The 27,239-nt window shown below is 26.8% G+C and overlaps 1 protein-coding gene across 1 annotated transcript; it reads right to left on the bottom strand.

The window, feature by feature from the left end:
• Positions 1-1,140: 1,140 nt before the first annotated feature.
• LOC113552172 (putative mediator of RNA polymerase II transcription subunit 26) lies at positions 1,141-27,209 on the bottom strand. Its single transcript, XM_026954906.1, has 6 exons — positions 26,675-27,209; positions 25,577-26,101; positions 11,995-12,118; positions 5,032-5,262; positions 1,598-4,955; positions 1,141-1,532 (listed from the first exon to the last, which is right to left on the bottom strand). Coding segments are annotated over exons 2-6 (4,065 nt in total). The 5' UTR covers positions 25,927-26,101; positions 26,675-27,209; the 3' UTR covers positions 1,141-1,530.
• Positions 27,210-27,239: the final 30 nt, after the last annotated feature.

Below are 27,239 nucleotides of genomic sequence, written 5' to 3'. Positions count from 1 at the left end.
TTATATACATAATATTTTACATATAATATATTTATACAGAGTATATCACTATATTAAAAAAAAAAATATGTACGCAGTTGATATTTGAAAATAACTTTAAAAATGAAATCACATATCTTACAATAATAAAATTGTAAGAAAAAATTATTTTTTCAGACAGTTTTCCAAATTTTACAAAAACCAATAGTCGGAGTTTAAAAAATAATTGGTAATAAGTAAAAATATTAATACAACAATTTCATTCAAGTCTCAGTATTACATAATACGTAAAAAATGTAATTTCAAATACCATTAAACATTATTCATCAAATGTCTATGATGTTAAATTGATATTATACATAATAATAATATATATATACATATTATACTTAATAGTACATATATTTATTATTTACAATGATTAAACAGGTAACAGTTAAGCTAGTAATCTAATAAATTAGATGGTAAATTCAATAAGCACCCACTAGACTTAAAAATAATTATCATGATGGGATGAATTAAAAATCAGACAATGATTGAAAATGTATTTTACCATCAAAAAATAATAATAATAATTTATAAATATTACATAATTAATTATTTTGTGTAAACTATGAATACAATAAATTACCAATTAAACGGTAGAGATTTTAGAAAAATTTTCTGTTATATGATCTTAAATATGTACGTACAGGAATAAACATTATTCAAATTAAAAAAAATTAATAATCATTTGCTACTGAAGTTCTTAAAAAAATTATTTTATTTAGTTATTGACAAAAGGGTATTAAAGAATTTAAAATGTTAATAGTTTATCAATTCAATTGTTACTTTTATCAAATAAAATTTGGTAAATATGTTGATGTTTTTTTTTTTTTAAATTCTAGTATCTAAAATCACTTGATAATAGAAATATTTTGTTATTTGAAATTCTATAGAAACTTAATTCATTAAACATAAAAATACAATTAATTACTAATTTGTTTGATTATTAATTCAAAGAATAATATTTTAAATTTACTTTTAAAATTATAATTATTACTAAATAAAAACAATAACTTTAAACGTACAGTAAATATATTAAATAAAAATATTTTATTTAATAAATTCTTCAGATTTAAAATATTAATAACACCTAATTAAAAGTTATTCTATTATATTTGAGGTAATAATTTAGGAAATTTAAAAATCAAGGAAATAGAAAAATATATTCAAAAAGGCTGATCACTAAATTAAAAAGAATATATTCTCAAGAACTTCATTTTAACGACTGTTAATTTTTCTAAAAAAAGTATTAACATACACAAAATAATTATTTATAAAATATGCCTCAACCAGAGGAACTATTTCATTGTAATAATGTATAAATTTACCTAATTTAGGAAATATTATACAGCTTTTAAAATTACAAATTTTATTTTCTCATAAACAACACAATAATGTCATTATATTTTTATATTTTTTAATAGGAACTTGTTTTGATGGCCAAGATGTGCATCATTACCTTGTAGTTGGATTTTCATGTACTAAATTTTTGCGTATTATATTATATCCTAAAAAAAATTTTAAATTAAAAACATCTATTATTTTAATTATAAAATTGTGTTTAACTACTTACATCTAGGAAATGAATGTTCAATGGAGTACATGTTTGGTGAGTCAGAAGCATTAGATATAGTCTTCCTTTCGTCTGCTGAATTATCAGACCAATCCACTACGTTGCTACTTGAAATACAATGTACCATTGGTTGCCTATTTTGCATATCAGATAATGTTGATGATGGTGATAATGCAGCATCTAAATCAGCTGTTACAGAACTTGAAGGCATTTCTGGTTTTGCTGAAGGACTTTGTCCACTTACAGGACTTAACGTTGTTGTATCAGGTGGACTACCTACATAAGCATTACGGTTTGTAGCAACAATTAGAGCAGGTGTAGATGAAATCTGTAACATTTGTTGTCCAGCAGCAGTTTGTGTAGACACTGAGTGTTTAGCAAATTTCGAATTCTTATCAGAATTTGTTGTAGTAATAATAAAATTCCCTGATGAATTGGTTTTCTCAAGAATGAAGTTTCCACAAAGCTGTTTATCGCCAGAAGTTGGACTAGTAATAATAAAACTTTGGGTTTGCTTCTCAGAATTCATATTATTTAAAATAAAATGTGTGCCACCTGATGGTTGTTTATCTTTAGGACTCAAAATAAACCCTTGTTGTTTATTATCAGCAATAATATAATTTTGACCTTGTTTTTCATTTATTATTAAATTTCCTTGTTCGTTGCCTTGTTGTCCTGATACCATGGTCATCTGCTGTTGAACAATGGTAGTGTTTTGTTGAACTACAGTAGTGTTTTCTTGATTTTGTTGAATAGAACATGGCACTACATGTATGTAATCATTTTGCTGCTGATTTCTATTCTGGTTTTGGGATTGATTAGGGCTCAAGTTGGCTAAAATAGGGCTTAATTGGCCAACACTATTTACAATAAACTGATTACTTTGTTGTGGTCTTTGTTGAGTTTGAGGGGTCCTTAAAACCATTCCAGTAGGTAATATATTTTGACCCGTATTAGAAAATGGGGTTATAACATTTAATTGCACTGCATCTTGTAATATAGAATTGTCAGCCATAACTACACCACCTAAGTTTGCTGGTACAATGAATTGTTGGATAGCTGGAAGATTATGAACAAGACTAACAGGTTGTATCACATTTGTTATAAGTTGTTGGTTACCATATTGGGTGGTTTTATTAGGTAGTATTAATGTTTGAACAACAGGCTGATTATAGTTTTGTTGTTGAGGTTGTAACAATACACTAGAATTGTTCTGGTTAGGAGATATTTGAGGTGATTTTCGCTTTTTAGAATTAATAGTTTTACGTTTAGAATCTGGCGGAGATAATAAATTTGGGCCTCTAGGTGAAAATGCTCCGCTATTATCTATATTTCCTGTAGCTACAGCAAGTTGTGGTACTTGGACTTGATCAACTGTCATAACATTTCCTGGCTGAAGTAGTAAAGTACTTTGACCTCCCTGTAAAGTATTTACAAGGACAGTAGGTTGTTGTTGCACCGTTGAAAGAACTTGGGAAGTGTTAGGTGATTGTATTTTAGTTGATGCCATTATAAATTGTCCATTACTTGTTAATAATATATGGCTTGGTTGAATATTAGATTTTTCTGAAGATGTAGGTACTTGTATGCTACTTACAACACTTTGTACCATTTCTAGAGGTGTTTTGGACATGATGGATTGTTGTTGACTAGGTGGTAACACTTGGTCTTCAGAAGTGTTCACAGTTACTACAGATGTATTAGTTCTACCAGCTAGAACTGAAGTAATTGTATTTGAACTAGCTGTTCGACCACTAGCCATTGTAGTAACATTTGTTGTGTACCTAGGTTTTTCTTGTCTGTATGGTCTTGCAGGAGGAGATAATGGTGAAAATGAATTTGTACTTATTGTATTATTCAGTAGAGCTGTCTGTTGTGCTAAATAACCACTTGGATCATCTAAAAATGATGGGCAACTGTCTTCTTCAGAAGGGGACTTAGACTTTCTACCAAAATTAACTGTTTTAGTAGATTGTTTAAGTGGCTTTCTAGTTTTTTCTTCTACTCTAGAAATTTGGGGAATATGATGATGTATAGGAGGCACACGATCTTCAAGTATTTGTTTAGAACTTTCTTGTTGCTGTATTTGTTGTTGTTGTATTTGTTGTTGCTGTATTTGTTGTTGTTGCTGTATTTGTTGTTGTTGCTGTATTTGTTGTTGTTGCTGTATTTGTTGTTGTTGCTGCTGTATTTGTTGTTGTTGCTGTATTTGTTGTTGTTGCTGCTGTATTTGTTGTTGCTGAACTTGTTGATGTGATGATTGTTGATTTTTATTAAGCTGCCACGGAGGTGTTGATCTATGTTGAGGCCTTGGTGGTTTTGTAATTGATTGTTGTATATTTTGTGTATTTAATTGTTGTTGTACTTGTTTAACTTGTGGAGTTTGTGGTCTTATTTGTGGAACCTCAACAGGACTTTGGTTATTAATTGCAGTACAAACATTATTTTTTAAATTACAATCTATATGATGATGGCACTGTGACTGAGATTGTGGCTCGTATTCATATTCTGATTGATATTCTTGAGTTGAACTGTTCCTATTGTCTGAATAAGATTCTGTATAATTATTTTGATCTTGGTATATTTCTGGATAATATTCATGATTTGTTGTAGATTCATTCTGTCGTATGGACTGCAACTGTGGTTGCTGTTGATATGAGTTAATTTGGTTACCATAACTAGGGTTTTGATCACCCAAATTACAATAGTGTCCACAATGACTAGAACAATTGAAGCGACAATTCCCTTGAGTTCTTAGACTATCATAATTGTTATATTGCATCTGTTCTGGTTGATACATACTATGTGTATTTTTTTGATAATATTGTTGTGATGCCATATCATTTTGATACTGTTGATGATGTGGTTGACATGAAGAGTCCGGTTGTAAAGCAGTTGTTTCATGAGATCTACATTGAGGGGAGTTATACCTATAACCATTTCGATATGATTGATCATATCCTAAGTCTTGTTGGTATGAATGATTTGGGTAGTGAGGAACTCTTGGATTTCCCAAGCCCATCGATTGGGATTGAGTATTTGGTATCATAGTTCCTTGAGGATTAGGTAATACTGTATCTTGAGAATTAGGCATCACGGGTCCTTGAAGATTTGACATCATTGCACTTTGAGAATTAGGTATAATTGGTCCTTGGGAATTTGACATCACAGATGAACTTTGGTTTAGTATTGGTGGGGTTTGAGAATTTGGCACCACATGCTGCATACCTTGAGGAATTATTTCTGGTCCTTGAGTATTTAACATAGGTTGCGGAGAATGAGGATTTGACATAGCAGATGTTCCTTGGGATGAAAATCTTATTTGACTAGGAACAGTAGATTGATCTGACCATTGCATCTGTAAAAATACAAATTTTACATTATTAACACATTTTAAAAAGGCATAATTTATAGAATTATTAATTAACTCTCACTTGATGAGAATTTGAAACTTGAGAAAAGTTTTCTTTTCCAGATTTTTCACATTCATAAGGAGGAAATGAATATTGTTGTTGGACACCAGAAAGTTTTCGTTTTCTTCGATTTTCTGCCATTTCTAAGGAATATTTGCTAAATTTATTTTCGGAATTGTTAAACATCATTTTCCTCTTGTGATTGCAAAGATTGGTCATAGTGTTGAGGCCTGACGTAGGTTTTGTCATTACCTATAATTAAAATTTATAAAAATCTATATTATATAATATTATAGCTTGAGGTATGTAATATGTTTTGTATAAGACGTCATATTTAAATATGATAACGTGTTTGATATATGTAAATAATTGGATAAAAGATTTATATAAGTATTTAATAATATTACAAATAATATGTGGGAGTGTCACCTTGGGTAATTTTTTTGGAGGATAGTAGACTTGTCAAGGACAAGATTTGTGAATGGTTAATGGCTACGCCTTGATAATAATTATGACACTTCGTAAATGAAAAAAAATCAAGGTCATATATCAAAATAAATCATTATATATGCATATGTATAAACAAATAAAAAGATCGTGAGAATAGTTAAATATTTCATGACGTCTTATACATTCCTTATGTCAAAATATATTTTGATAAAAAATTAACCGAAAATTATTACAACGTATTTTCAGTAGAAATTTAAATTTATCAGGCGAATATTTTAAATATATATTTATAGCTATATAGGTTCATCATTCATATTGATATAACCTACCTAATGAGTACGGAAAAATAATGTACCTAACGTTAAAAAATAACAATTAAAATATATCAATAAAAATGTATGTGATGGTTGAATATAACCATTTAGCTAAAAGGATTAAAATAACGATAAGTCTGCAAAAAATAAAATAATTAAATAATAACATAAGAATAGAAATGTGCTACAATATTATTCATACATAAACTGTAGATGTATGTGTTAAATCAATATCAATAATATAATAATAACTACGATGAAAAATAGAATCAATTGAATGTAAAGGTACTATTAATTATTTGTAACTACTTAGTTAAAAGATATTTATTAATTATTAGTATGATTTAAGTTAAAAATAAATTTTTTTCAATTATATTTATAAAGAATTTATTAAACAAATCTTATGTCAAATTAAATGAAAAAAATTTAAATACTTAAATGTTTATCTGGCGCTCGTTTGCAAATTATTAATAGCATGTTTAATACGGTGTATATTTTTATCGTACGAGCGCTTTGGACGGTTCCCAAAAAATATCATCAAACTGCAGAATTTGGTTTGTATCACTTTGTTCAAACCCAAAATGAACAACAACATTAGACGATAATTACCATTCAACAAACACCTACACAATATGTAGGGGAAAACAGTCAGAACCGAATAGTTTCGGTCTGCCAGTCACAACATCTTGGTAATTCGATTGTTGTTTTAAAAAATTCGTTTCCGTCGAAGCTAAATATTCAAAAGAAAAATAACATGACCTTCATGGTACTTGATCACAATATATTGTAGGCCTTAATTGTGTATTAAAAGTATTAGCATTTTTAAATTATTAATTTAATAATATTAAGCAACCATTGTCATCTTTCAACTGATTTTGTGTTAGGTACTTATTAATTGTTTAAAAGAGGTAGTGATTCTCAAATTGTAACGTTAGTTTAAAAAAGAGTTACTTGTTAACTAACACATAAAAAATTTACAAATTTATAATGTTATAAAAAATACAGATAACATTTTAAGTATGATTATGTTGTAATAGTTTTGTTTTAAATGGAAATGGGACTAACGTTTTTATAAGTTGTATACTTAATGTAATATAATTTAAAAAAACATTTTATGTGTTGTGCAGATTATATGTCTTTTTTTGAGCAGGTTAATAACTTTCATGAGATCAATATACTGATAAGTATTGTAAATAAATTACATATATAATTAAGAAATGGATTCAAATCAGTTTTTAAGTAAATTTAGAATTAAGTTGAAAGGTTCACTGTTTTTTTAGTGATAAAAAAAATATATGGACTAGTCCTACTACAATTTTGTATCAAACAAATTATAACTATATAAGGTGAAATATGTGTTATAAAAATTATATTTCACGTGTTTGCAATACGTTATTAATGGCTAATTTATCCAATTGTTATTTGATAATCAAACTTCTTAATGTTTACTTTTTAATTATTGTATTAAATTGATTAACACATATAAAACCATAAGGGTATTATTTTATTTATAAAATGTACAAACGAAGTAGGCAAATATTTGGGAGAGCTTTGGTACATTGTTATCGGTACAAATAACATAATAAAAGAATTATACAATATTATAAAAATAACTTAATAGGTAAACCGGTTTACTTAGAACTTAAGCATAAACCGGTTTTCTTAACGTCTAGTATTAAATAATGATTACATTTTTTGTGTGTATTTGTTTAATTTTTATTTTGGCACACGGTTTTCCAAAATTGCAATTTAATAATTCTGTTAGAAAGTTATAGTTTTAATAATATGATTTATTTATTATTTAGGTTTTAGTAATCTTAAGAAGCTAATAATCTTTTAAAAATAAAATCATATTTTTAATCATTAATTGTTTTTTTAATTTGAGATAAAACTATAAACACTTTTTTACACTTTAACAAGTATGTAAAATAGATACGTGTGCGGTGTGCGTCATTCAAGTAGTGTTAAAATGAAAATACTGGCAGTGATAGTTAACAAATATAAATACATGTAATAGTCTAAAACGTATATTTTGGAAAGTTGATATATGAAAAACCAATTAAATGTTTCCAAACTTTCTAGACTTATAACGCACAAGTAGTGTCATATATGGCTCATGAATGATAATTTTTAGATGTGACAAACGAGTAACAACCATGTAGTTTGTTGCATTATAAGAAAATTACGTGAAACCTACCATTTATTACAGTATTTAATATTAAAACTATTCAAAGTAACAAAATACGTTTTAAATCCATTATAAATATATTTCCAAATATTATACAATAATGATATACATAAACATTCTGCATGGTAAAATCATGATACTTTATAGTTTGTACAGAAATACTGTGGTACCGTGGTAGTTATAATAGTTATTAACTTTTATTACTATAAAAATGTATTATGCGAAAATCCAGTCACTCAGTCACATAGTTTTAGTATATACGTATACACGTACATAATGATTGATAAATGACAAGCAAGGCTATTTATTTCTATTATTTATCATTATTTATTATATTTGAGTCAATAGAATTTAATTTTTATTATGTATTATAAATATGTATTTGGCATCAATTCGTCATTTTTTAACTAAATGCTGTAATTTATATTTACACATTCTTTTTAAAATTATGTTATAACTTAAATAAGTATACATCTAATATAAAAAATTGACCTTGAATTTCTCTATACTTGTTTTATATCTTGAATAAATTACAGAAATTAAAATAATACAAACATTGTAATATTTAAATTTAAATACAAATTATAAATCACTTAAACAGTTGTATATTTACTATAAAATTTATAATTTCATATTATTCAAATTAAATAATAATCAGGTTCTCTCTTTTATGTTTAGAAAGTTTTAAAGAAATCAGAAACATACATTTTTAAAAAATATTGAAATGAAGTAGTCTAAAATATTTAGAAAAAAAATTATAAACACCGGTCACAAACCCATAACTCACTTGTTATACATGATGCACTCGTCATATTACAATGTATTGTTCATTGTATACGTCAATAACCACAAAAATAATTTACATGTCAAATCCAAAATTTGTATATGTATTTAACTTAAGACTGCTAAAAAAAACGTATTACCAAGAGCGAGAATCATTGGAGTGCGTTCAACATTTTGATGACACGTTATATGTATAAGTTAAATATATTATATTTACATCTCAACGATAATAAATTAATAAATTATGAAGGTACCTTTATGGAGAAGATACATAGTTGCTACATCAACAATAATTATTAGTATAATGTATTCAATTTATATTTAAAAACAAAATAATATTGTATTTCCAACAAAAATATCAGTAGTAGGGAACTCTATTCTAAATTTCTAAACACATTTCTAAATATAAGAATTTAACTTCCCCAAGATACTTGTAAATTAATGACTTGGTTATTTAACATTCAAAAAAATAATTTATTCATCACAGCACAAGTTAAATTTTTTTAATAAAAAATAAATAACATTATTAAATACATATAACGGTTGGAAATGTACCTATATGTGATAACTGATAACTATAATAAAATAATTATTATGCGTATAAAAATAATAACAAGCGCATTGTTTATGCCCATGATTATGCCTTTTAAATTACAACGTTAGTTTAGAAACCAGCACCTCACACCTGGTAACACTTATATATTATATTATAGCTGACACCTGCCACCTAACTGCTGCCATATGACGTGTTAACGTATATGCAAAGGCGCATACATAAAATCATATGCGCGTGTGCATATTACTGCACAAACTTTCCCGTTAAATAACATAAAATTAAGATATTAAATATTTTACAAATTCTATACGATGAAGATTGAACATAAACGTTAACTCAACTATAATTACTAAAATACGAGGAAACAAAATTAATTTAAAAGAAAGTTTCTAATTATCCATCATATAACTAATAAATTACTCTTTTCTTTTATTATTATTTTGTAAACACAAAAATGTTGTAGTAAAAAAAATATAATAATAATAACTTTAAGCTATTTTAGTATTATTAATGTAGTTAATACTTTTTTTTCTATTTATATTTAGAACCGAAGACCATACAAGAACTGTTTTCACAGAGCTTCCCTGATAATTCCAATAATACATAACCACGCACAAATAAACATATAAACAAATTTATTGGCTAAAACTATACATTTTCAAGACTGTTTGGTTTTGATAGTTTAGAGATAAGCAATAATAGTAAGTCATAAATAATATAATATACAAAATATTTTAAAATAAATAATAATTTAAAATTTAACATATTTATAAAAGTAGCTACTTATATTATACAATACATGTTTTAACAATTATTACATAAGGGATTTTGGAACTAAATTTTCTTATTTGAATTTTATTTAGTGAATATGTGAATTCAATATTATAACACTGATTATCAAATATTGCAACTGTTCAAATTTATATCGATTTCGTGAACCACAATTATTTTAAGTTATTTGTTCATTAAGTTTAAGTTTAATGATGCATGAACAATACCTACAATTACAATGTATTAAAATACGCGAGGCCAGTAATGATTACTCTAGTCCGAACAAGGATTGATAAAAGTATACTTGATGAGATTGGATTGGATGGGGTAGACTGTGTAGACAAAACAATGGGACTGTTTAATGTATGAGGTCAATATAACGGAATTGTATAGAAGAATAAAGAAAGGCTAATATTATATAATGTTTTATCGCAAATGCGCAAAAAAAGATTTTCCTACTAATAAATATGCATTGAAAATATCAATACTGCATCACACCGGCCACCGGATATTCTACCACTCAACCTCGGCCAGTTGACAATTATAACAACTATTTTTAACGTTTTAAATGCACTAAAAAAATATATATCTACAAAATCCCGATTGACTTATTCAGCCTTTGAAAGTGTGTATAAACGGATTTAAATTTTTTTTTTACATTACTACTATTGGACATATGTTGAGTTTCACAAACAAGCTATTTTATTATAATATAATATGACGTTAGGAAATATAAATAATAAGATAATTAGATACTTTAAATATATATAAATAAATAAATATAAAAGATATATTTATTTATGAGAGACATAACGTCTTTTTATTTAATTTGACATATTATTAACATACTATATTATATAAATATTATACTTTCATAATAATAAATTAAATTTGAGATACATTTTTTTAATCAAAAATTTAAGAACACATTTCCTTATAATGGAAACTATAATATTATTATATTATATTACTATATATTACTATTATAAATCATAGTAAATTGTTTAAAATAAATTAATAACTTTAATTATTATTTTTTTTTGTTATAAAAGTTTAATATTGTATTAAGTATATATATATTTTTAAATAGAATACAATTCTTTTAAGTAATAATAACCAAAAAATAAATATATATAATAATTCTTATATATATAAAAGAAGAACAGGCCTTTTTTATATTCCAATTTTGTGATGACACTATTTAACTTTTTTCCAATTTTTTTCCTAACCGATTTTTATTTTATTTTGTCTGAAGGGAGGGAGGAAGGAATGTATATTTAAAGGTTACAGGTTTTTAGCATATCATTTAAATAATTTAATGATTTTTTTTCACAAGGTTGTACCAAATGAGCCTACGAGTAAATCACTCTTATTATTTCCTATCTCATTTTATTTGTTATTTTAGTTATAAATATCATAAATTAAGTTAAATTATAAAAAAAATATTAAATATTATATGGCAAGGCTTTAAACAGTTTAATTATTATAAAAAAACCAATCTATATACGAATAGATTATTTAACACAAGAGCGAAGCCGAGTTATTCAGCAAATAATTTCAATTAAATTAAAAAATAACACTCGATTACATAGATAACTTTAGAATTTAAATCTTTTACTCAATAAACATTTTTTTTAATGTATAAAGATTAGAGTTTAGGTATCCCTGGTTTGTGAATAAAAATGCTGAATTTTTTTATCAACAGTTACGAACCCGGAATAGCAGCTGTTGGAATAGATGAAAGAGAGAGAGAGAGAGAGAGAGAAAGACTAACGCTGTAGTAACATCTGCCTGTAGGCTTCTAACATTGCTTATAATAAACTGGTATACAAAAAGGGTGAGCATTATAAAAAATTACGGGAATAAGTGAATAACAATTGTCAAAAACTGTTTTAAATATGTATGTATATATATTCCATTACCTTTGCGTCGAAATTAAAAACGTGTTCACACTGAAAAGGGCATTCAAGTCCACATTTGCATGTACCCTGAGTTTGCAAATATATTTTAGCTTGATCCAATGAATTTAGAACTGCGTTGCTAGGACTGTAAAATAAAATAACGAATCGTTATTAATAATAACTTACTATAAATATAATAATTATATTTAACATTTGAACTTGATAATTAAAAAAAATATATTTAACACACTTAACAAATTAAGAACTAAATTTACATTTAGAAACATTCAAAATATCAATAAAAAAATATATAACTAGACAGTTTTTATAATAATTAAATAATAATTGAATTATTAATAACTTAAACAAATAAAATTTGAATAATTTATTTATTAAACTTTATCGACTTTCTTTAATGCTATTATACTTGACTAAAAAATACCTAATTTATTTAAATTCTATTAGGTAATATTATCATTAATTCGTTAGAACTAATAATGAAATAAAAACATTGAAAATTATTGTTGAAATTATTTTAAGGGTGGTTTTTAACCAAAAGGAAACACGCATGGTGCTCACCCTCAAGTGTTACGGTTCAAATAACTATCGCCCTTCTAAATATATGTATGTATAACAATATTTTATAAGATAAAAAGGTTTTTTAGATTCTTTGTGATAAAATTATTTTAACAGATAGTTTTTATATCAAAAACTTATACAAAAAAGGAATAAAAAATAGTTAGGTATAATGTTTAATGCACAAAATTGTATATTTGAACATAGATATTATTTTTGTAATAAATTACAATTCGCATTATTATCAAAACTAAATGAAAATGATAATATTTGTTTTCATGATTTGTAACGTAATTCAATTCTAATAATTACATTTTGATACATGTTGCAGTATGTCATATAATATTAAAAGTATTGAATATTTTCGATAAATCCTGACAGCTGGTTATAAAACCAGTTACTAAGACTACAAGGCAACCTTAATACAGGAATCATACAATTTAAATTATCGTTACGACCACCAAACAGATGGAATATTTAAGAATTTACGATATTGAATAGTCCTTGAGATTAAAGACCATACAAAAATTGTATACCATAAAATTATCGTGTTCCATTACATTAAAATTTTTGAAATTATCATAACTAAATAAGAATGAATTACTATTTACTATAAGTACTTTTATATTAAGTGCATAAATATAATATTTATAATACTGCTATTGAAACAATTTATTTGTTTGGTATTTAGTATTTATCATTAATATTATGTTAAAACAAATTCATATACGTATGAATGAGTGGCTTAATTAAATACACAATTTAGTTTACAAAAATTGTATGTAAAAAAAACTTATTCATTTAATAATAATTCGATAATTTTTTCAGATAGTTTTATGAATTGTAATTCAAGTATTAGAAACAAACCAAAATGGTAAGGTTAAGTAATAAAGAATACCTATAAGTAACTAGAACTGTGTTTTTATAAATAAGTAGACAATATTAGTCATTGCTATCATTATTATTAATAATTAATTTTGATAATAAAAATAATATGTAAATATTATTAATCATCAGTAACATACACAAATTAAAAATATTTGATAAAGTGTCTAAAATAACATCATACAAATTTACATGTTTATCAAATCATTCGAAGTACCTACATTTAAATATTAATGAATTGCTTTTGTTTCTTTCTCCGAGTAATGCTTCTTGTATTTACATAAGTGGGTCAAAACGAATACTTAAGGAATATTTAAAAACAATGTGGTGGCAATAATGTAATGCTGTGAATTTTCAAAGGAGTGACCGGTTATTTTAAAATTAAAGTACAGATGATTACGTAGACAATAGAACACGAGATGACGAAAGAAAAACCGCGCCCCGAAAATCATAACAAGCTATTTGTACCTGAAGCTTGGTGTTAAAATTCAAAATTAGTAGCGTTCTTCAATACGCCTACTAACTGTCTGTATGCAAATTGGGCAACCTTGTACACAATAAGATTTATTTTCGAGTTTGATCAACACCAAACCTAGGAGGTATATCGCAGTGATACAGTGGTTATTGCTTAATAAACTGGTTTCAGTAGTATTACATCATATCATCAGTCTTCCAAATTTCTTCCTATATCCGAATCCGATACAACTAACTACAAAACACAATAAAATATTTGCACAACAAAGAAGTTTAATGCACAATTATTATGTCCTGAAATTATGGCGTAATTTTATTTATTACGTACTTATTCAAATTATTTACAATATAATACTACCTATTTGTATAAATTTAAAATAAATAATAAAATGTGATTAAGTAAATAACACAAAATTATCTAGCACTGAATAACCTAACCCGATGACAGAGAAACCTATATATTAAACTATTTAAAAGTTTTAATTTAATAAAACTAACAAAACATCTGTTTTAGCATTACCTACAAATTAAAATAAAAACATTTTTTAACTCAGATTCTGATAAAAAATTGAACAAGTTTATTTAAATGTATTATTAAGGTGTTGTGTTTACTTACTATAGTAAAAACATATAAATACGATAAATTTATAATAATAACAATAACTTGTTAGTTTATTACCTATATATATATTTATATTTATCTGTAATCAAAATAAAATCATTTTAATATGGTATTAATTATAGTGATTATGATGATATAATTCAATAAATATATAAATAATAAGTATATATATATTATTGAAATATTTGATTTGTTAACACTAAACACACTTTTTTATAATATTCAGATGGTTTAATTTATGTTGTCCGACCGGTATTTATAGAAACAAGAAACAAATCGCTGTGAAAAGGTCAAAATCGTGATCACATGATCGTATCCAATAAACATTTTATTTGACAATGTAGCATTTTAAAATACGTATCACGTATTAGTGTAACACACTCCCCAACGATAAAATAATCTATTACCTATGTTTTATGAACCATACATTAAGACAAGAGACGTCCTAGAAAACAAGAATTTGTCGAATTATTTTGATTTTCAAATTTTATCTAATGAAAAAACAAGTGGAAATAGTTTGTATAATAAACAATTTTGAGTTTTTCGATACATTTTTGCACATCAAAACCTGTACTGCTTTTATAGTGTCGAAAAATCATTTAGGATTTATTATTTGCATGTGTTGTTTCCGTCTTATAAACAAACAATATGGCAAATTTATGTACAACTACTTCAATTTTGTACAGTGTAACTTTAATTATAGAGTGAATTGGCTTATTATCAAACTTAAAATAAAGGTGAGAAAATAACCTATATTTTTAAGTGAGTATTTTACGATATTTTAATTTTTAATATTACATTTAGAGTATTTTCATAACTCACTAACATACAAAAAAAAACCCATGTGAAAATACACATAATGTTCTTACCTTTAAGTTTAATTTTTAATTATTAGTTTATTACTTAGCACTTACTACACTACACTAAAATTGCTAAACAAAAATTTGTTATATTGTACGTTTGGACACATATTATATACGGTCGCGGGTGTGGCGTCTTCTTAAGAAAATAAGAAACAGTATAAACACTCTCTGTCTTAACCAACTCCACCAATTTAAAATAATTTTAAAATATTTTATACTGTTTGAATCAAAACCGTACAGAGCCATTTTTTATTCTGAGGCAGAACTCTAGTAATGCATCCTTTAGGTGATGGGAGTGACACACTCGTAGTTTTATATTTCTTAATAATAAGTCGGATAAATCTGAAAATTTGTAATTAGGTTTCGAGCTAAAGAAGAAATACAATTTTTAGCCACAAGTATATAATTTTCAACATTATGTCTACATATCGATGAAAAATATTATATTGTCAATAATATTTTTTCTTAAATTGATCATTTAATATTTTTACGCCTCCCCCCCACTCAAGCATTAGACGCCCAAAGCAAGTGCCTCGCTCGTCTCACTCTAGTTACAACTTTGGTTTTAATAATTCATTAAACATTATTAATAAAAATATTTTTTATGTTATCCCATTACTATATATTAATGATGCAAAATGATTATGTTAACAATAATGTAATTGTTTGTTATTGATGATTATATCTGAAACACTTAAGTAATTAAAAATTGTAATGTTTAACGGATTTTATACGTACATATCAAGTATCGACAAACTATAGATGATGCACTAATAATTTGAAATATTTAAAGCTATGAAAATGACTTCGTCTATACACTTTGTTCGTTATTTAGGGAGATAAAAAGTATCTGATGAATTGGTGAAGGTATATTTATAGAGAAATTGATGGACAGCGGTCGTGATACTATAGTTATTTGTGCCAATTAAAAGAGGTCCGGTCGTCACGACAGTCATAGTCGTGAAACTGACGAACGGCACGACTTGCTAAACGATTTTGTTACTTTAGAGAATAGGAGTACTTTGTTACTTAAAGGTAAATCGTAAGTGGGTGGATAAGAATTTTTACAAGCCTGTTATGTGTTAATAATAGAGAGTGATGTTTTAACTTGGTCGAGAAAGAATATATAATGGTAAAACAAAAGATAAATTAAATAAATAGTGTACGGTATATATTTAATAATAAACGAACAAAGTTATTTTAGATTTAGTAGGTAATAAAAGAGTTTTTTATTTCAATGTGAAGGTTTGCTATAAAATTAATATTTTTATTTAAATATTAATACGACTTTTAAATATTCACGAAAGCAATAAATTTAATTTTGTCAAAATAATACTCATATGTTAATTTACTAAAAATAACAATAACAACGGTAAGTTATTAGTTCATTAATTATTAACTTTATATAAACAAATTGAAACATTTGAAAAATAAGATAATTAATATGTAGTTCACTTTATCAGGTTAACATAAACAAATGAGTCCAAAATCTAAATATCCAATCAAGTTCATAAAATATTTAATATAAGATCATTGCCACGATTTCTCCGTCATAAATATCGCGGGTAAAGAAGAATGTATTGTATACAAGGCAATTAGGCCAAAAGCCTAGTCATAGCTTAACAATGCGCCATATTCCACCTCACAGTGAAAGGTTCAATGAACTATATTTACAGTAGAGTACATTTCATTATTTTTCTAAGTGAAAGTATGTTTGTGTATAAACAACTAAAAAGAAAAATGTCATGAGACATGAATTTTAAATACATCTAATGAAAATAGATAAGCAATATTGAATATCTTGAATATTTATTATTCAAAGATGAATATTATACTATATAGTAATACTGATAACAGTGATAACTTAAGTGAGACACTAAATAATATTGTATATTGTTTTTATTTTTCAAAAGTTATCCTAACATAATATAGCAAATAATTAATTTATCTATTTATAATTATTATAATTATAAATATAAATAAAAGCTTATTGGTAGTATTTACTTATTTCAATATTTCTCGCAAATCAAAATTAGTATCAACAAGTATTTTAAATCAAGAAATTGTTTATCTACTACAAATATTTTCATTATTATTTTAGTAGTTATTAATTATACACAAATATATACGTGTAGAGTCATGAAAACATTTGGAGTATATGATTTGATTTAAAACAGGCAAATGCATATTACCAAAATCAGTATATTTTTTTTCAAAACATTTTATTGCACATGTATTTCTCTATTCTCACGCAAGGTTCATTAGATGACCTCACTCACCGTACTCGGTCGATTATGATTATGATGGCGTGGAGTTGATAAAAAAATATTACAATGCATGAGGTATCGGGGTCACGCGACACAGCCTTATTCAGATTATAAATCAAATTTATATTTATATTTGGCGGTCGTCTATTTGAATCGTTCTAATAACAATACTAATAAGTTATCTGATCACTGATATTAATATTATACAAAACTACCTACATGATTCTACAGTATTTGAAAATTGAAATGTTATTATAATAATAATTAATTAGTAATTTTGAAGTACAAACTTAATAAATATAAAATTTCATACAAAAATCATTGAATGAAATTTAAATGATATAAACCTATTATTGGTACTTAAAGTATAAAGTCCAACTTTTGTTTTAGGTACTTACATGTTGTTATAACCCACGGAAGCCTCTTTATTATAATCAATTTAAATTTCTGAATCTGTTTCTTTTTTTAGTGTCGACGAGGGGAAATATACTGATAAAGTTATATAAGTTATGTTTTTACTCTATATTATAGTGTCTATTATCTGTAGCATACATTGATGTCCTGAGAACACGATTTTTTATTCGAGAGGGATAAAAAATTGATTGCGGTGTGACGTGGGAACATATAGCACCCAAATCATGACCACCATAATAACAACATAATATATTAAATCATATTAAGCAAAATGTATTGTCATTAATAGATTTTTGAAAAGTAAATCAACTTTATCAAATTATTCATACATGATAATTATAAACCTATCTTCAAGATCATTGATCACTTTTTCATGAATGGCCAACCATATTAACTCATTGCAAATTAAAGTGGTTTTAAAAACTGACCTTTAATTAAGAAAATTAATAAATCACAATAATAAATGTATTTCTTATTACACGAAAATAATTCCCCAGGAATCGAAGTATCTATAGACATGGTATAGTATGGTTTAGTGCATATTTTAAATAATATTGGTAAATATTGATTGACTATACATAAACCATACATAAAGGAAATCTGGAAATGTACAATTCTTTAAATTTTGCATGTCACATTCATAGTCAAGTTTTCTAAACTATTGGTACTTACTCGATAAAAAAAACACGGAAAAAGACATCAAATTAAAAACTATTTATCATGACAAGTGCATTTTATTATCCACAATATAGGTATGTTAGAAATTACTACAGAACACTGAAAAATCATTATTAAACATAATTTATAAAACTAAGTCAGATTAAAAAAAAATAAATCTAAATTTATTTTTAAATATTAAAAACATAGGTATAATTATTGTAAATATTTTCAATTCATATATAAAAGTAAAATATTTCCCCAATTTCAAATAAAAGTAAAAATGTTATTTTAAATATATTATAAGCAAGATTAAATTTGAAAACTAAGTAAAGATATTAATATCTACTGTATTTGTATTAGCTCAAATATATTTATTTCCGTCAAACTTTCGGCGATAAAAAAAAACCTAATAAGACGTTATATATATATACTATATATTATAATATCAATTTATTTAATTTGCGATTATAAAAAATGGTCAACATGATTGCACCGTGTAAATATAATATTATATACCTACTCTATCCCTCAAAGCGTTTAGTTTACCTTTAACGTATATAATATATAATACCACATTACCACGATGAAAACATTTTGACTTGACGCGAATGCGACATAATATTTATACCTACTTAGTAGATACCTATATAATATTATATAAACGAAAGGTAAAAAAAAAACATTTGTCCGTTGCATTTCGTGTTCAAACAGCTTGCACTCGTTTTTTTTCTTTCTTTTTTCCCGCCCCTCTACAAACATATTATATATAATGCACGGACCGGTTTATAGAAACGCATTCTTCTTTTTCTCCTCTCACAACGGCGGTGGCGATGATCGGAAAAGAAAATGTACCGTGAACTGTGGTGGCAGACGACGGCGGCGGCGGTAATATTGCACTGCCCGTCGAGCAATTGCACAATTCGAGCGAGCCGCAAACCGGTTTCACGCGTTTCTCGTACTCGCGCTCTACAGTCACCGCTGGCGGACCTGTCAAAAGTGCATCGATACGTGTACCTATACCAGTTCTTGCCATTTACGGGACGCGACCAGACGAATCGTCGGGGGCATCGTGTATCTACGTTGCGCATCGGGAAGTGAAAAAAAAAATAATAAATAAAACAAACACGAAAAGACGAAATTGATCGGTCGTTTGGAAGCGACGAAAATTAATTTGTGTAAGTCGTGAGGCAATGGGTCAGGCGAAGAGAAGTAGGGGAAGGGCGTTTAGCTATGCAGCTTGTGTGTGTGTGTACGCCGCACACTACTCCGGAAACGGCTCTTCAAAAGGCTAAACATCAATAAAGCGCATTAGGTGACGACGACGGGTATACATGGGGTTTATCCGGGTAAAAAGTCGTCAGGGGGTGGTAAAGGGGTTCCCGGGCGGATGAGAAGCCCTCTATTGGATCAAATGTCGTAACATTACATAACCCGAAAGAAAACTAGAGCTGCGGGTGTGGAGACGACGGTCGCGCGCGACTGTGTGTGTTCTTCCAAGGGGGTAAATCAATAAGACGGACCCGGAGGCGGCGATCACACCAGGCGGAACCACCGGCCGCCTGTTGTAGTTATAAAGGGTATAAGTGAAGTTTACGGATGATAAATCCCTGCGCGCCTCCACCTAAACTCCGTATCAAAATATTTCTAAATATCACTATTGACTCCGTCGCCGTCGACAACAACGATGCGATTAAGTAGATACAAAAATAAACGTATATAAAGGGGTCGGAAATGATTCATTTTAAATTACTAAACTAACCACAACCACGTATAAAATAAATTATACCAAGGTAAAATTATGTCTAATAATTAATATACCACTAAAATAATAAATCAATTGACAATAATCATTAACATAAAAATATAAAATTTTTGATTGTTTATAATTATTATGTATATATGAAAAAATAATGAAAATTGTTTTCAATTATTTTATTCATTGTGTCATAATTATTTGACTATAAGCTTCTACTAAAACAGAATTTTGAATTACTTTAATAAAAATGTCCATTAAAAGTTTAAATAGTAAATTAAGCAAGGCTTAATATTTCATGTCTCTAAGTTAAAGGGGTCTAATGTTGCAAACGGTCGATTAACCGTATTACGACCAAATTAAACCGTCACACAATCCGTGCACTCCTAAATCCGAAATTAACGCAGTTTGAGAAGTAAAGCGGCAGTAAACCATCCATCAAATACACCCTCTTATCTTTTCCGCCTGTTTCTAACCTGAAAATCCCGTATTTTGTGTACAAGGATTTATGGGCATCTATCGTCTCACTCAACTTACGTTCCTATAAATCACACAGACATACGTAAGTATGAAGACGTTTAAAAAAAAATGTTGTTAAAATACCTAACTTAGCAGGAAATAAAACATAAAGTAAGCAAGAAATCAAAAAGAAATATATTAAATTATAAATGTGAATATTTCCATGTTGATAGATTAGAAAAAAAAATACTATAAAACATATTTAAAGCTTTAATGAATAATTCTTACACAGTACTACATGAGACGTCTACAATAGATCTTCCTTATAATACGGAGAAATGTATTTCCAATGAGCCATTTAATAAAACATTTTATTAACAAATTGAATCATTTTGGGAAGCCCTGAAACGGTAGTAAATCGTTTAAAAGCTGCCGAAGCGTCCCTGGGGTGGGTGGGATGCCTTTAATATACTGTGACGTCACTCATGGACGCTTTCCGCCACAGCCGACAGTTAATTGCCTCGGTTAGCCGGTAATCAATACAGTCCTGAAGGAGCTACCTGGCGGCAGCGGCCCTTAACTCGATAAAAAAGACGACAAATCGTGAGAATAGCCCTTTTTGTTACAACAACAAACACCAGCTGAGACGCGCTCAGATTTAATTAGCCACTTTAAAACAAATCAGCTTTCGACTGTAATTCTTTTTTTTTTTTATAAATCTCTAATTTCAACGCATAATTATCATCTTTAGGTTGTCGGTATTCAGTTATTTATTAGGGGATAAATGCTGTCAATTATTAGTTACACTAAAGAAGGCACATCCGTATTACGGAAAGGATATAACTAAACAATTTAAACAGCAAAAAACGCTTTACAGAAAAAAAGATCATATTATATACACGAGTGCGTTCGTCAAAACGTATTATACTTATTTTTTTTTATTTTTCAACTGCTAATATCCTATAAATATATACAATATATATTAAACAAATAAACTATAAGTATCTAATCATGGTAATATTTAAAAATAACACATCAAATACATACAACCCTAAATTATTCAAAAGCAAAAATGAATAGAACTATCAAAATATATCGTTGTATACTTGATGAAATTATATTGTATTATTAGGACAAAGTCATTTTATAGATTTAGAATTATAATAATTAAATTGTTTTCTAGCAATGAATGCAACGTAAAATATTTGAATTTAAACTTTTTAAAATAATCAATACACGCTTGATAATGTGATAATTGTGTTAGCTTATTAATTCTTTATACCTATTGTCACATTATTTTACTCACTCGAAATGATTCAACAAATTTACATTATTAAAATTTAAAAAATTATTTCACAAGTTCTAAATTATAAAATTAAAATTAAATTAAATCAGTATTCCACTAAGTTTTTAATAGTTTAAGGATAATAAAGAATTTTCAAGAAGTTACATTTCAAAGGTACTTAACATAATAACAAAGTATCATACTATACACACGTTCTTTATTAGTAAATAATACTTAAGAGGATCCATATTTTTAAGCAAGTTATAACTTTATGAGTAAGTAAAATAATAAAATTTAAAAGTTGTCATTTCATTGAAATATTAAAATATCGTAAAAAAATTATGAAAAACACAAATGATCTTCTTATTTTTAAGTTCGTTAATAGAGGTTAATTCACTCTATAATTAGAGTCACTACACAAAATTGGAACTGCAGAACACAAATTCGTTAATTCGCCATGCTGTATGTTCGTAAGACGGAAAAACATGTCTGGTTATTTTTACGTGTATACGTAGAACTCTTAATATATTAACAACCTTTTTTAAATAATAATTCATATTATGTGCTATTTTTAACTTCACAAGATTATCAAATTCCAAAATGAAATAAAATTTGAAAGTAACGACATACATTATAAGAGTCATTAATCCATAACACAATTATATATAGTGGGTGATTGTTTAAAGAAAGGGACATTAATACGCCAGCGAAGTACTTAATATTAACTCATATGAAGTAATTTAATAGAGAGCACATACTAAAATATGTTGACCATTAACATTCTTAAATATCAAACTGTATATAATATATCGATGACATGATGTGCATGGTTAAATAACAATTATAGGTAATCAGCACAAATAAATTATTCATAAAATACAAATATTATTATTTAACTAGTTTTTATGTAACAACTAAAATAAATAATATATAACTAAATAATACATTTTTGAACTATTATTCTATGATAATACCTTAAGGTATTTCTCATATCTCATGTAACACATTATTTAATATGATTAAATTTATTTGAATCAGATTTGAATGAGACACCTTAGAAGCATGTTTACCCTTTCGGTGGCCAACTAAACTGGTTTATTACAACAAGGTTAGTTATCACTTCTAACACACGTAAAGCTAGAAGATCACTAAAAAAATTAAACCAGTCGTAAGCAATTACACTCAATTTAGTATTTTTTCTTCCTTAAATAACCTGGAAACATTTTTTTTTTGTTCAGCTAGTGAACGTTTTGGTGTACCCGACAACTTATTCTTTCATTGCTAGTGAGTGGTGACCATGAACATAAATTTCGTATTTCCTTTTTTAGTAGTCTAATGATAATTGAATTAGAATCGGTTGTAGGTAATTATACAAGATAAATTTAGAGGTCGAAATCGTACGGATTAGTACTAGTGAAGGTTAGATTAGGTACTTACTAGTATTTGGTAATGACATCGAATTACATATTTTTTAATAGATAAATAAATAAATTATAAATTAGTTAGAGAAATATAAAATTAAACAAAATATGTCTTTATTACTTTTTAAGTATACAAAAATAACTTAAATAATTATAAATAAAATAACTAAGTTTAAAAAATTGAATTTTTAAAATATTTGATTCATTTTGTTAAGCCTCAGTTTAGAATAAACCCAAAGCATATTAAATTGAATTAATCATATTTTTATTCTAAATTTCGGCATTGTTTAAAACACTAGTTTTCGTAATAAAAATGTACATATACAAAATACATTAATAAAATAGCTTGAAACGAAATGATTTTAATTAACATGTAAAAACAAATTACTATTTCATAAATTGTGTTGCATTAATTTAAAATTTAAATTATTTATAACTTAGAACTGTTTAACAATATTCCAAGAAAAAAATATATGACGATGTCATGAAACACGAATATTATCAATATCATCTGTTCTCTACACTTAACGTTTTTCAAATTTAACAGGGTTGTAAAATGGGTAGCTGTTGCGGTCATGGCATATTATATTTCTATAGAAGTCATATACATGTCTTTTTGTATATAAGGAATGTCCGGTATAATTTACAATATTAGGGTGTAATTTTAGGGGAAAAAGGTCTTTTAAGCCTGGAAGCCAGGTGATTTGTATTGAAACCTCGTGTTTTCAAAAGAAAAACGCATCTTATACAGTAGTAAATCAAAGACACCCCGTGGTGTAAAATAGTATTTTAGGTCAGAATTTCGCCGACACAGAAGCAGATATTTCCAATAACCTACCAAGAGGATAATAGAGGTTAAATGGGGACTTTAAAGGATAACGTATTGTGGTATTAGCGCCTTCATATTCAAATCATTGTTTTAATCATTGGAAATCAATATAATATATTATATTATAGCGTAATATATTACTAAATAGTGAAAAAAGTTTTACTGAAATAATTTAAACATTTAATAAATAGTAATAATAACTCGAGTACTCGCCATTTGTACACATTTTACACTTTAAATTACTTATGTAGATAATAAAAATAAAAATATAGGTAATACCTATTGCATAAACTAGACAAACATTTTTTTTCACACCACTTACAACAACCATGTTTATTTAAGAACTATGAAGTTACTCTTCAACAGAGTAATACAAACATTAGTGTCTTTAAAATTTGAATAGTAGTAATTTAGTAAAATTAATTTAACATTATTAAATAAAATTAGCCCAATTAAATATTCTATTATTTTAAATTGAAGAGAATCATTATTTACATTTAAAACTGTTATTTTAATATACCAACAAAAATATAGGGACTAATTATTTTATCAGATTTCAATTTTATACAAATAAAATATTATTCACTACATATAATATGTAACATGCAACATGCCTAATAATATTCTTAGTTATTTAAAAGTTAAATTAATTTACCTATAAAAATAACTGGGTTCGGATTTATCTGCTTGTAATATATCTTTGTATTGCAGTAGTCCGTAAGTAAAAACTTTTTTTATAACACATAAAAATTATTTTGAAGATGAATTACCAACAAAAAATGTTTACTTGAACATAACTACTTAATAGTTAATAGCTATTTAATATAGAAAATAAATAAAAAAAAAATATTTTTTGTTTTACCAGAATTGAAATTACAAAATATTTTAAATATGTGTTTTAATATTTTAATCTCATCAATCTATGACAAATATTTTGATCCTATATAATATACCTACTACATTAAACACTACTTTAGTAATTATAAATTAGTTAGGTATTATCTCAAGAATTAAAAAGTATTTAATTTCCATTTTATAAAACTAAAAAATGTTAACTACCTAAGTATTTAAAATTATATTGAATGTTTAACTTACCTTATATAATTTATAACTCCTTTATTATGAATTCGTCTCCATCCAGCTGGTACAGTAATTGATGATACAAAAGCTGCTGGGGTTGAAACAATGTTATTTGTCAATGTGACAACTGTAGTTGAGTTAGGACAGTGATAAGTTTTATCACACTCACTATTAACAATTTGATTATTATCGGTCGAATAACAGTAACCTTTCGGCACTTGGTTCATGTTAACGGCAGTCGCCGGTTGAGCGACGACGCCATGACTACAAGATGGATCATTAGACGCGCACCGATATCGGGCGTTTGGGTCTGTGAACAAGGGCCCAGCAGATTGCAGTGGCTGGTCGGTTGACTCGGTCGTCATGCCGTATCAGATGACCGACATAAAGTGCGTAAAGGCAGAGCGAGGCATTTTTCAGATTATTCATGGAGGTTTTTCCTTGTCCGAATATGCTACCGCAGCTACCATCACTGCTCAGTTGATATGGTAGAGTATGACCGACGCATGACGGATGTTCCAAACATATCCCTTTGATTTTCTATAGTAGAAAGATAAAATTAAACTTAATATAATTTAAATAAGTAAAAACATTAAATTTTGATTTTTGTCATTTTATTAAAAATAATAAATATAGTAAAATAATTAAAAAAATAAACTAGATAAATAATATCATACATAAAAGGATCTATCACAAATACATAAATAATTTAAAATTTTGAAAATTAATGAATACATTATTAGTATAATGTATAAAGTTTAATAAGAATATTTAGATAACTTTTTATAATATAAGTTTGTTAAAGATATTAGACAGTTTAAATTGAACCTTTATGAGTTAAAAAAACCATAAGAAATTAAATTCAAAATTGTGTACAGATACTTATTATAAATATAAATACAATGTGCAAAACATTAGATACCAAAGTTGACAAAAAGGATGAATGAAGACTAATGTAAACAATCTTCAAATTATTTAGGAAAAAATAAAAAAAACAATAAATCTTGTAAGAAAATTTATGAAATAACATACAAAAGCTAACAAAAATGATATGCAAATGTAAAAATATTTGAGCAAACATTTTTTCCCTCGCAATTATAAGCATTCGCTCACCTGCATGACTTTTGACACTCATCAAAATTTTTGACCAACTGTCGTGGATTTCGTTTAAGTTACAGCTGTCCAAGTACCCATCAGATTTCCGATCGGACACCACAATAAAGCACGTAACGCATCATTAGAAATACGTAGTACGTTTTATACACAATTATTATTACCTATACGTATAACAGGGGGCACTCGTAACACATTCACACGGCGATAATAAAAATTTAAACTTTAGGAAACTATCACGATCATGATAATATAACTTTTATGTTATTATTAAAATAACATTGCAAGGGATAACAAAACAACATCGTTAGGCGCGCACAAGCCAAGTTTACGGCACAAGCCAAAGACGCACTTTTTCGCGACAATTAACAAAACTAAAAAGCCGTACGCTTTAACCGTTAATAAAAACAATACGTATGCTATATATATTATTATTATTTATTTTATCGAGAGAAATAAAAACAACTGAAATCCGAATTAAAATTACAGTGACGCCAGTAGAACGCGCGTACGTACGACCGGAGGGGTAAGACTGGCGCTGATGTTGTGTACTTGTGTACATCGG

Source organism: Rhopalosiphum maidis, chromosome 2 (genome assembly GCF_003676215.2).
Source record: "Rhopalosiphum maidis isolate BTI-1 chromosome 2, ASM367621v3, whole genome shotgun sequence".
NCBI classification, from domain to species: domain Eukaryota; kingdom Metazoa; phylum Arthropoda; class Insecta; order Hemiptera; family Aphididae; genus Rhopalosiphum; species Rhopalosiphum maidis.
The sequence above is the reverse complement of the archived record's forward strand: the minus strand, read 5'-3'. Positions and strand labels throughout refer to the sequence as shown.